We start from the raw sequence: 11,475 nt of genomic DNA on the forward strand, positions 1-11,475 counted from the left end.
TTACATTTAGATAAATATTGTAAAAAATTGATTATATTACCACTATAGAGTAGAGTCGGTATGAAAATAGTTATATTAATGAAATAATATAATCTTCTTTTTAATCATTACAATTAATATTTTTTATATGCCATCAAACACTAAAATCATAACATTTAATGGAGTAATATTTTTTATCAGAACTTTCATTGGTAGAACACAATGACACAGGTAATCTCAGATCTGTGCAAAACAAATCATACAAAACACAACTACATACATAAATTTCTCATGAGGACAAATTGCACAAAACTTCGCCAGTGAATGCTCATCGCTCATTTCCGGTCCTTAGGAGGAGGGTGAGCAGTAGCTTTGTAACAACCAACTCACTCAAACCTAGTTACATCCCATGGTCATTAGCTGACCCCAACTTGTTTGGATTAAGACTTTGGCATTTTTGTTGTACCAATATGAATGAAACTAAAGTTGTTCAAGTTTAATCTCGATTTGTTACAAGATGAATGTTATTAAATACGAGTATGCAATATGCAGATGCCTAGGGATGTTGGCTAATGAACTTCGCACCAAAAAAAAGCAAGCAAATCAAAACTGGAATCAAAAGTGTCTCACAATGTAGGAAAGTGGATTTGTTTCATAATCTATTCACAACAGGCCGGTATGTGTTCCTTTTGCAACTTCTCCCATAAGCATAGCACCTTTCTCGGGTTTTGATAATGTGCAAGGATGTAATCCATCTCACATCCGGTATTGTGAAAACGATCATCACTGATGTACTTCACATCCTTGCCAGTGTTCTTGTATTTCTCGATCCAAATGCCCATAGCAACATCCTCTAACTTGAATAGCTGAAATGGCCATAAACTTAAGAACATGAAAACGAGTTAAAAATGTTCATAGACGCGGTTAGGATTATGTATGGTGTTGATTACTCTCAGACACCTACAGTTAAAATCAGGCGTGTTTCTAACCGATTAGCCTCTAAGAACATTAATCAAACAGCAGTTCAATTAAGAAAACTTCATAACGAGGAAAGCAACAGCTGCTGATGTCAAGCAAACGGACAAATAAATATATTTGCCGAACAGACCAATAAAAAATCTAAAAAATCTAAAAAATCTTCAGAAATTATTATCAATGTTTGCTTATTGCAGAGTAGTACAAGATAGTTTACTAATTTTCAGTCCTTTGGTGTCAAATAAGGAAGTTAAAATCTTAACACTATTTTTGGATAACAGCATCGGAGAGAAAAGAAAAGAAAGGATGGGGAAAGGAGGGGAGGGAAAGGAAGGCAAGAGAAATAAAAAGGAGTGTTTATTTTGAAGGGAAGGGAAGAAAAAGGAAGGGAGATGAGAATTTTCCCTTCAAATCTTTCAAACTTTGAAAAGATTAATACCTTAACAAAAAAATCATCCATCCAATCCCTTCAAATCCCTCCCCTCTCATTTTATAATCCAAACAGATGATCTCTCATCCCTCTAAATTCTTCCCCTTCCTTTCCCTCATTTTCCTCCATTCAAACATAATGTAAGTGCATAATGTTAACAATACGTTAATGTCAAGGCATCAAAGTTGGAATTACTAAAGATTTTTTACCCAAAAAAAGATGTAGGTCAAATGATATGGTAGTATTTGGCATATTTTTTTCTAAGTTAAAAGAGAGGAAAACTTAAATCTAATGAGTATTTATATATCATCATCTTATAGAAGGAATGTCCCTTATTTCGATGGACCAAAGATTTATAGCTCTATGGTTTCGAATTATAATGGACTATAGTAAAATGACTCATTATATCATGCGCACTTATTTATGTGAAGCTGCACATGATGTTTGGGTCAACAGGAAACCACCTCTTTGTTAGTGTTATCACTAACAAGGTAAGGTTACGTACATTCGACCCCCCAGATCCCTCCCTAGGTAGGAGTCACTTAATGACATTGGGGTAATGGAATGTTGTTGTTGTCGTCTTATAGATAGAACTTAGATCCTTTTTAATAAATGACTTTGCAAGTCTCAAATGCAAAAGATTGCAAAGGAATTTCCCATGGTCAAAATTATGTCAAGAATAACATGAAAAATAAACAGGCATAGAAGGTAGAAACGCTAATTTAAAAAATTAGATGTTCCAGCATATAACTATCACAAAGTCAGGCTGTAAATTTATGCTGTCCCTTTCAATAGAAAAATCTTAGAACATGAAAAATAAACAAGCAAGGAAGGTAGAAACACTAATTTCTGAACCCACCCACACCTACCCCCTTCTATTTTTGTTTGGTTTTAATTTTCCTTTATCATATAAACTGCGTTTTAGCTTTTACATAATGTCATTAGAGGTGTTCATTCGGGTCATCAGGTGGATTTGGGGTCAAATATTTCGGGTTGGTTTAAAATCGGGTCTTGTGTCCTGTTGGTTTAACATAATTGATAATCCATTTTTAGAGTTGGGTCATATTGAGTTCAGTTACAAGATCGGATAAATGTCGGATCATCCGGTCTGTTTTCAACACCTCTAAATGTCATTAATTAAATCAATTACCTTGAGATCTCTTTCCTGATGACCAAGTACAATAAATTTTGCAATATCCCGAGAAACTATATAACCTGGACCGTGAGCCCACGGTGGATATGAATCTTTCGGCCATTCCTGTGAAACGGACCTTTGTCAGGTAATGCATAAATGCCACTGCAAATTAAACTTGAAAAAATTTCAAAGAAGAATGATACCTCTTCACTAACAAACCACTTGCTCTCTTTATCCCTGTGAGGGGACGACTGAAACGCTATGAGACCATACAGTACACCACTCGTAGCCTTCCCTTTGAGACTTGAAAGCACTTCATCAATTCTCACAAAAGCATCATCATCTGTTTTCATTATATACTTCGCAGGAAGAATCTTAGTCTGCATATCAGACAAGACTGTAAATGCTAAAATCCGTTAAAAAAATTCATATCTAGATGAATTATCAATCCCAGTTCTCATGTAAAATCTGAGTTTAATAGCAAGACAGGTTCTCCTATAGCAAGAATAACTTCATTTAGTTTCTCCCTTTACCAAGTATGAGGTAGGAACGTCATTATTTGCCACAATTGTCAAAAGACGAGTCTTCCTAGTTAAGATGCTCTTGTCAGGACGATTAATTTGCAGATATTAAAAATGAGGCAGGAAGCAAGGAAGATAACCCCCAAAAAAAGACCTTCAGGAATTGCTTCCTAGAAGCCAAACAAGCCGTCATGTCCGTCATTTAGCAATCTTAACATCTACTCTAATTTAGACCAATACCCATTTTTGGTAAGCAATAAAGAAGCGTAAAATATACAAGCAGACGTCGCTCATATAAAAAAATGGGGGGTCAAGGATCCAAAAATACTGATTTAGACTAATACCACTATCATATGACAAACCATGTTTGTCCACTACCTCTCTTAACTTATTCATCCAATTCTCATAGTTTTAGAGAGAATGGACGTCCAATAAACAGCTGAACCCTGACGTCTATGTTTATTTGTATATTCTGATGCCTCAGCCTAATAATCCAATTTGGATCTAAATATGTACCATGTACACTAAAGCTCTCATCTTTTTTCTTTTCTCTTTTTTATGGCCGAAAAGAAATTATTTTTCAACTTTTTTTTTTCTATATTTCACAACAATCGGCCAAGGAATTGTAATTCTTTGATTTTGGATTATAATGGACTACGTCAAAACAACTCACTAAATAACGTGCACTTCTTATTTATGTGATTTATGTGAAGATACAGATGATGTTTACTACTAAAGGTTAGTGTGAAACAACCTCCTCATTTTCACTAACAAGGGTAAGGTTGGTATGTCTGATCCCCAAATCCTGTCGAAGTAGGAGCCACTAAATGCATTAGGTTAATGAAATGTTGTTGTTTCATAATAGTCAGACAACTTTGTTAGTTTTGGCCGTATAATATGCACTATGATAAACTGAGATGTAAACGAACACACCCGTAAAGACTAGCACAGCTCATGCAATCTAGGGCCCTTGGTGTCATCTCACAATTAAATACCCTATGTAATAAAGTCCAAATGATAATTTAGCCACCATAACAGGATGATCTTCAACTCAATTTACATGGTACCTTAAGATAAGTATCATTGGAAGCAGCACTATTCTACTAGATTAGTATTCAATCAAGCAATAACAGACTCCAACAGCACTAAAAAAAGTAAATGTATATAATCACAAGCAGGTGAAAGCATATAGTGGCTAGATGGGCAAGATTTTCCAAATCCGATATGGTATCAGTCTATCAGATATTATTAATTGAAGAATATCTTTATTATAGAAATGTACATTAGCAGCTACCTACCCCGAGAATGCAAACAGCGATCGTTTTCAAGCTGATCAAGCTGTAATAGTCCACAAAAGGCATCAGTTGAATGTCTCCATATGCTTGAGCTTCTTTCCACAGGTCAAGATTTACTTCTGCATTCTTGTGCTGCACATTCAGAAGCAGATTTGCAGTTAATATGAATTTCATTAACTTAATAGAGATTTTATTGCTTAAAATATATTCTTTGCCCCACTTATTGCTACATTGCAATTTTCAGTTAAGAACCTTTTAAAGTAAATGTAGCGAAATGAGGGAGCGGATGGTAACTTAGTTACTTACAAAAGCAATAAGAAAGCGAACAGCTACACTGCCTGAGCGCACAGCTTCATATTGCATCCAAGACCTTCTTAGCGCCATTCTACGTTCAAAGTTGTTTCCAAAAGAAAAAACTCCAACAAGCAAAAAAATTCTTCTTTTTAACAACGGTGGAGCTTTGAGTTGATCAACATCAACAATTATATCCATATCTTCGGATACAGGGAGATCTTTGGCTAAGCCCGACAAGACGCTCACACCACCGGTTATTCTGACCTTGTTAACTAGCCAAGGCTCCAGGTTCTGCTTCTATTCAAAACAGTAATTTCTGTTACTTGCTTTATCACTATGAGCCACGGATAATAATGCACATAGGTTATATGTCCTTAAATTGTAAATTTACTAAAAGCTTGTGTTTATATATAAGAAGAAACTCACATCTCTATATTTAAAGGAAGTTTGATGCCTTCCATTGACAGTCATGTGAAATCCTTCCGAACCAGCCCACAATGTAGCAGTAAAAGGGCTTCCTTCACTAAATGGAAAATTAGCTCTGACATGAACATGTGCCAAGGAACTGTTAATCTGCTTGTCACTAACTGGGTTGCTCTTGTTTTCTTCCATAGCAGTTCTGATAAGTTGTTCATAACAACTAGCCAGTCCATCAACTGCCAATAGTAATTATCAGAATTAAGATATAAACTACTTTTTAACACAAGAGTGTGGAGGGCTTATGGAATAGTCCAGTACTCCAGAATCCAGTGCCATCATCCTAAGCTATTAAGTGGTTCAGTTTTTTTCTAAGTATAAATAGTGAGAATCCAGTCCCTGCTTTCGAGCGGGATATTGGGTATGATGATGATGATGATAAATAGTGAGAATCATGAATGAGCCTAGTGGTTGGAGATTTTCTCTTTCACCCTTGTGACACGGGTTGGATGCTCACCACCTACATGAAAGATTAATTCTCGTTCCCCCTTCCTCGTGCCTATTCTCTAGTCTACCCCCTAATTTCCAAAAAAAAGTGTAAATAGTATGCAATATACACAAGAGATTTTTTTTTCTTTTGTTGGATAGCGTACAAGTCAATGTCAAACCATATAAACTTTAGAAATGCAGATCAATTTATGAACATATTCTTAGAAACTAACCTTGGAAATATCTAGTTGACTTTCCACTCGGGCATTTTTCTTCCTTTCCCCAGCCACCTTCATTAGTCCATGTATTTTGAACAATTACAGAATTTTGAGTACTATTTTCCTCTGGCAGATAGACATTATAATGCAATATAATCGGGGGTTTTCGCTCATGTTGAAATCCTGCACTCTCAACTTCAATCTGGAAGCTTCTATTCTTACCATTAGGAATACCAATCCAAGTAACAGAAGAGTCTTCTATCAAACCACATGGGAGCTCAAGATGTCTCCTACTACTATTCACAGGCTCATCAAAAGTACTAACACTAAAAGGGCACTTAATTTCATTAGTGCTATTAACATTGCCACCATCCGCAACAATTTTCGACGTTTTCTCCCTCTTTATAACCGACACTAACTCCCTCCAAGCAACGGAAGCCTCTTTCACACCTTTACTTGTTTCAGGCAACCCATCTGACCTTAACAAGACCGGGCGTAAGTGAGGCCAAGTCGCAAAGGTTTTCAAATCATCTCCAGATGTATTAACCGAACTATACAATTCACTAAGTCCTTCAACATCAATTAGACCAGGCTTCTCTTTAACCTTTACTGCTACTGTCCCATTCTTTTTAGAAGGTATCGCAATCGAAGTGATTCCGGGTTTTTGTAAATCATTAGTAGGATGGTTTCTAAAGAAATCATATGTTGATTGCTTAACAGGCTTTGATGGTTGAGTATTAAAGTAAGTGTACCTCACCACCAAAATGGAAGATAATATTAAAATTAGGGTTCCACCAGACCACCTTTTCATCCTCTAAAAATTGTTTCACTCAACAAAAACCACTTCTATTACTATTAACAAGACAACCCATCAAGCTTTTAGGGTTTTTCAATCCATGATCTTAATAGAGAGCAACAAATTCCAAAAAAATAGAAAAATTTTTAAGACAGAAAATTCAAAATACAATAACTGTAAATCTACAAGCCCAAACAAAAGAACCCCATATAGAAAATTGAATTGAATCTTCAAATGGGCATAGAAAACAGAAGATAAGTATTGTATGACCCAATTAACATTAACAATGTTCTTTAATTCTTAAAATTAAGCACAATACACTTATATCACTATATCAGTGAACATAAACAATATCTAAAAAAGCTCAGAAATTGAGTACTGTGGTAGTGGGCATTGATGAGATTTGCTTCAATTTCTTCAAGTGGGTAGTTGTCTACTTGAGCTATAAAATATGGTAGTGTACATAACTTAAATCAATGAAATATGAATAGACATACCATCAGGCACCAGTAAAGAGTAAGAATTTGAAGTGGGTATTTGAGCTATAAAATCAGGTATGAAAACATGAAATTTTCAATCTTCCAGACTTGTTCGAGACCAGAAACTGGGCAAAACTCAGAATTCGGAAATACTCTATCAAACTAGTCTTTACACTTACCATGTTTCGGTTGTGATCTTGCTTCTTATACTAGTATTTTGTTTTTCGCAAAAACTTGGGTGAGACGGTATCAGTGCCGTTTTAATTATATACATTATTTTACTAATTTTATAAATTAAAATGTTGATTTTAATTTTAAGAGTAAAAAGACTAATTTAAAGATTTAAAAACCTAATTTTAAGGATTTGAAATTGATATTTTAAGTTATGAAATTTTGATAGTTTTGAGATTTAAAGATCAATTTCAATACTTAAAAAATTAATTTTAAGACATTAAAAACCAATTACAAGATATTAAATTTTCATTTCAACTTTAAAATAAGATGATTCAAACATTAAAGTAAGTATTAAACTTTAAAATTGACTTTTTAAGTCTTAAAATTGAATTTTTAAGTCTTAAAATTGCCATTTTAGGTCTTAAAATTAGTATGTTAGAATATTTTTAGAAAAATTATTGAGTCTAGGCCAATTGCAAAGCTAAGACCGTCTCACGGGAGAGAAACTGTTTGTTTTTAATTTCCTTTTTTTAAGCTTTCCTTATAATCTACATATAAATAAATAAGTATATAAATGATAGGAAGAAGTACTCTGTACTTTTTTTACATTGTTCTCAAACGGAATGTTCAATGTAATTAAGAAAACTAAAATACTTTAAATTGTAGATATATTATTTTTATTAAATAATAAAGTTAATGGAGGAAAACGAGGATCATAAAGAGCATTAAAATAAAGTACGTTGAAAAAATATAGAGAGCACGACTATTAAAAAATATTTAAACAGTTAGTGAGAAACGTATAGAGACTATAAACAACATAAAAATGTTAAAATGATGATAGAGAAAAACATGTGGAGATCATAAATATTATTAAAATATTAAAATGAAGATGAATAAAGTTAATTATGTCTAAAATTTATGATATAAATAAAAAGATTTTCTAAGAGAACAACTAATAAAACAATTAAGAATGGTAAAGGAGAATAACTTTAAGAAATAAATGGAGTATTAAAAATTGTTGAACTATATGCTTCAAAATGTAACTGACAGTTTTTGATATTCGATTACTATAATTTAGTTTTACAAAGTGTTAGTAGTGGAAACATGTGTGTTTGCCAATAACCCATGTTAGCTTTATTTTAGGAGTTGTTTTGTCATGTAAGCCTATATAAAAGCCTTTGATTGTTTTTATTTTGATGGATAAATGCGACATAATTACTTTTATTTTCTATATTTTATTGTGTTGTTTGCAAAAATCTCAATATAGTGGTATCAAGAGCCAGGTTCCTTGTAAACCTATCTCTTTCTACATATTTTTTTCATGGTATTCAACCATTTTGTAATCTCCATTTCTGAATTAAAAAAATTGTCACTCTTGGGCTATTAAGATGAAAGCATACTTAAGAGCCATGAGTTTATGGGATGTTATTGAAAATGATGAAAATTAATCCTTCCACATAATCCAACTATTGCCCAAAAAAATATGATGAACAAGGCCTAGAGCATTTACATGTTTACATTCAAGTGTGTCGGATGAAATTTTACAACTATAATGGAATGTGAGTCTCCAAAAGAGGCACTGAAACAACTCAAGAGGAGTCTGAGGGAAATACTCAAACTAAATTGATGCAAATTTTAAATCTTAAAAAGAGAGTTTGAAAAAATAGGGATGAAAAGCAGTCAAAGAGTACGAAAGTCAGTTGATGTCCATCGTCAATCAAATCAAGCTACTTGGTTGGGATTTTACAAACCAAAGAGTGGTGGACAAGTTTTTAGTATAGTTACACTTTCGGAAAAGGTATGAATTAAAAAAGTTCCTCACTTGAAGATACTAAAGATCTATCAAAGTTGACATTTGAATTGATCAACTCACTTTATGCCACGGATCAAAGAAGAAGCATGAGAGAAGGAGCTTGATAAGTGAAATTATTTGCACTTATTTATATCATTTTATACTCCTTAATGATGGTAATTGTTAGTAATTTCGTACTTATTTTGAAGATTTATGCTACATTACTCATTTTGGTTATTCATGTTCATTTTGAGTGCTTTTGATTGTTTTAAGCATATTTCTTATGGTTTTAATGATGAAAGAGTTTACTAAGGGGAGTTTAGCTCGGTTGAAGATGTTCTACAAAGAAAATGAGCAAAGAGTAGAAGAGTGTTTGTTATGCAAAAGTTTTAAGGTAAAATTTAATACACGTCTACTCTTTTGGTCATAAATTTTCATAGGAAGATTGTATTAATGCAAGGATTGCGGCATTGGAAACTAGACTTCAAGAGTTTTCACACGGTATATTATACGTTCAATTCTGACAACCGAGCAACAAATGATGACCATTTGAAGTTGCTGCGATTTTCCAGCACAAAACGCCGACTCGACTTTCATGTTCTTTTTTGTCCAGCCGACTTGACTTTAGGTCACTGTTTTGCTGCACGAGATTTTCTCTCGGGTGTTTTCTTTAGTCTTTAAAATATCTTTTAGGGTTAAGTCCTTATTAGTATAAAAAGGGCCTAGAAACTGATTAGGGTTCTCGTTCTTCTCTTCCATCATCCTTTAGACTTTCTTCTACTCTGTTCCATTAGTTTTACTCTACAATTCTTCCTTTAATTTAGTTCTTCCTTAAGTTTTGCCATTAATCTTTCATTGAGTATTGTAAGTTTCCTTTAACATTTAATTTCCTTTGTTTTTAATTTTTGGTATTAGTTTAATCTTCCATTAGTAAACTTTTATTATTGTCATTAATCATCCTTTAATAAGAATTAGTCTTGTTTTTAATTATTGCTCTTTGATACAATTGTTAATGTCTTTGGTATTTAATTACTGCTTCTCTTGCAATTTTCATTATTATCATACTTATTCATATTTAATATCATTTTAGGGTTTGTGTTCATTACTTTCACCATGTATAGTGAGTAGATCCATTTTTTAGGGTTAGGGTTTGAACCTATAATTCAAGTATGATTACATGATTGAAAGTGTCTATGAAATTAGGATTAAAGTGGTTAAATTGTGCATTGACCATAAATTAAATATGCTTTGTTGGACTAATCAATAGAACTAGCGTGCGACATTAGGATCAACTTTGCTTTAGGGTAAATTTTAGATAAATTCTTATTACTTCGTTCAATAAAACTAGTGTGTGAGAATTGAATTAATATGGTCTAAATCTAATACTTAATCAACAGAGCGAGAGTTTGAGATTAACAACATCATATTTAATCACATAATTAATCTGTCATTTTATAGACACTAATATGAGTTTGATCATACAAGAAATTTAGGGGATTCCCGACTTCGTAGATCTTTTGTCATAAAGTTTCAATCCATATTTTTATTGCATTTTAAGTTTATTAGTTAAACAACCAATCAACATTTTTTCTCTTCAAGCAATATAATTAGTAGAGATTAGCAAATTTCTTGTCTTAACTTCCTTGTGTTCAACTCACATCTACACATACACCGTGCACTTGCGGTTAAATAAAATTTGCACATCAAGTTTTTGGCGCTGTTGCTGGGGAAGCGATAAATAATTAATTTCTTAATTTTTATTGTATATATTGCTTTCTTGGGGACGCATATTGCATTTATTTTATTTATTTAATTTATTCTATTTTTTTAATAATTAAGTTTAATTAATTTTGCTTCATTTTCATTCAGTCATGTGGGCTTCTTTGTGATATGTCGAGTTTTTATCTTCCTCAATTTGAACATAAAATATTTTGGAGGTATTTACATAGGCTTGGTGATTTTGCTATGTCAAGAAGTTATTCTCTTTCACTAAGGTATAATTTGGAAATGATACTGCTCACCAAATCTTCTTCTACACGTTAAATTATACTATATTAGGAAATGATTTTCACTACAAATTCACTTGCCATGTCAGCATAAAAATGAGTAGAAAAATTTTCGCTGAGAGTCTAACAGGAGTCAGTCATGTTTTTTCATTAGTAGTTTTTATAGATTGGTTATCTTCTTTGATTATGGATTTCAATTTTTTTTCATGGGAAATTCCGTGTGGTAACCCTGAGGTTTTGGGTTTTCCACGTGGTAACTAAAACTTTTAAAAATTCCACGCGGTAACCCGAGGCTTACCAAATTGTTCCATCGTGACCTTTTTGCACATAAATCATTAGCAAACGTTATTTTTGAAGCTTTAAGGCTGTTGTACGCCTATTTATGCGACTCACGATTTCAAATGCTATCAGTTTCAACCTTTTTCCCCAAAACATAAACCCTAACTCTATCATCTTTCATCTAAATCATATTTTT

The 11,475-nt window shown here is 32.9% G+C and overlaps 1 protein-coding gene across 3 annotated transcripts; it reads right to left on the bottom strand.

The window, feature by feature from the left end:
- Positions 1 to 22: 22 nt before the first annotated feature.
- LOC130804368 (hydroxyproline O-galactosyltransferase GALT3) lies at positions 23 to 7,255 on the bottom strand. Of its 3 annotated transcripts, none has more exons than XM_057668792.1 (7): positions 5,769 to 7,244; positions 5,056 to 5,285; positions 4,642 to 4,923; positions 4,339 to 4,467; positions 2,723 to 2,899; positions 2,535 to 2,642; positions 23 to 845 (listed from the first exon to the last, which is right to left on the bottom strand). In XM_057668792.1, the coding sequence occupies exons 1-7, from the start codon at positions 6,562 to 6,564 to the stop codon at positions 639 to 641; spliced, it is 1,929 nt and encodes a 642-aa protein (XP_057524775.1). In that variant the 5' UTR covers positions 6,565 to 7,244; the 3' UTR covers positions 23 to 638. The 3 variants fall into 3 exon arrangements, with proteins under 3 accessions (XP_057524775.1, XP_057524767.1, XP_057524783.1); XM_057668784.1 differs by having other exon boundaries at positions 24 to 845; positions 4,642 to 4,926; positions 5,769 to 7,255; XM_057668800.1 differs by having other exon boundaries at positions 24 to 845; positions 4,642 to 4,920; positions 5,769 to 7,243.
- Between the last annotated feature and the right edge of the window lie 4,220 nt (positions 7,256 to 11,475).

Source organism: Amaranthus tricolor, chromosome 2, assembly GCF_026212465.1.
Source record: "Amaranthus tricolor cultivar Red isolate AtriRed21 chromosome 2, ASM2621246v1, whole genome shotgun sequence".
In the NCBI taxonomy this organism is placed as follows: Eukaryota; Viridiplantae; Streptophyta; class Magnoliopsida; order Caryophyllales; family Amaranthaceae; genus Amaranthus; species Amaranthus tricolor.

Excerpts from the sequence above, each read along its gene's own strand:
- LOC130804368 (XM_057668784.1), bottom strand. The coding sequence starts at position 6,564 with ATGAAAAGGTGGTCTGGTGGAACCCTAATTTTAATATTATCTTCCATT. Across the intron at positions 2,900-4,338 it reads TCGCTGTTTGCATTCTCGGG|ACTAAGATTCTTCCTGCGAA; the intron begins GTAGGTAGCTGC and ends TCTGATATGCAG. Across the intron at positions 846-2,534 it reads ATCAGGAAAGAGATCTCAAG|CTATTCAAGTTAGAGGATGT; the intron begins GTAATTGATTTA and ends TGGCCATTTCAG.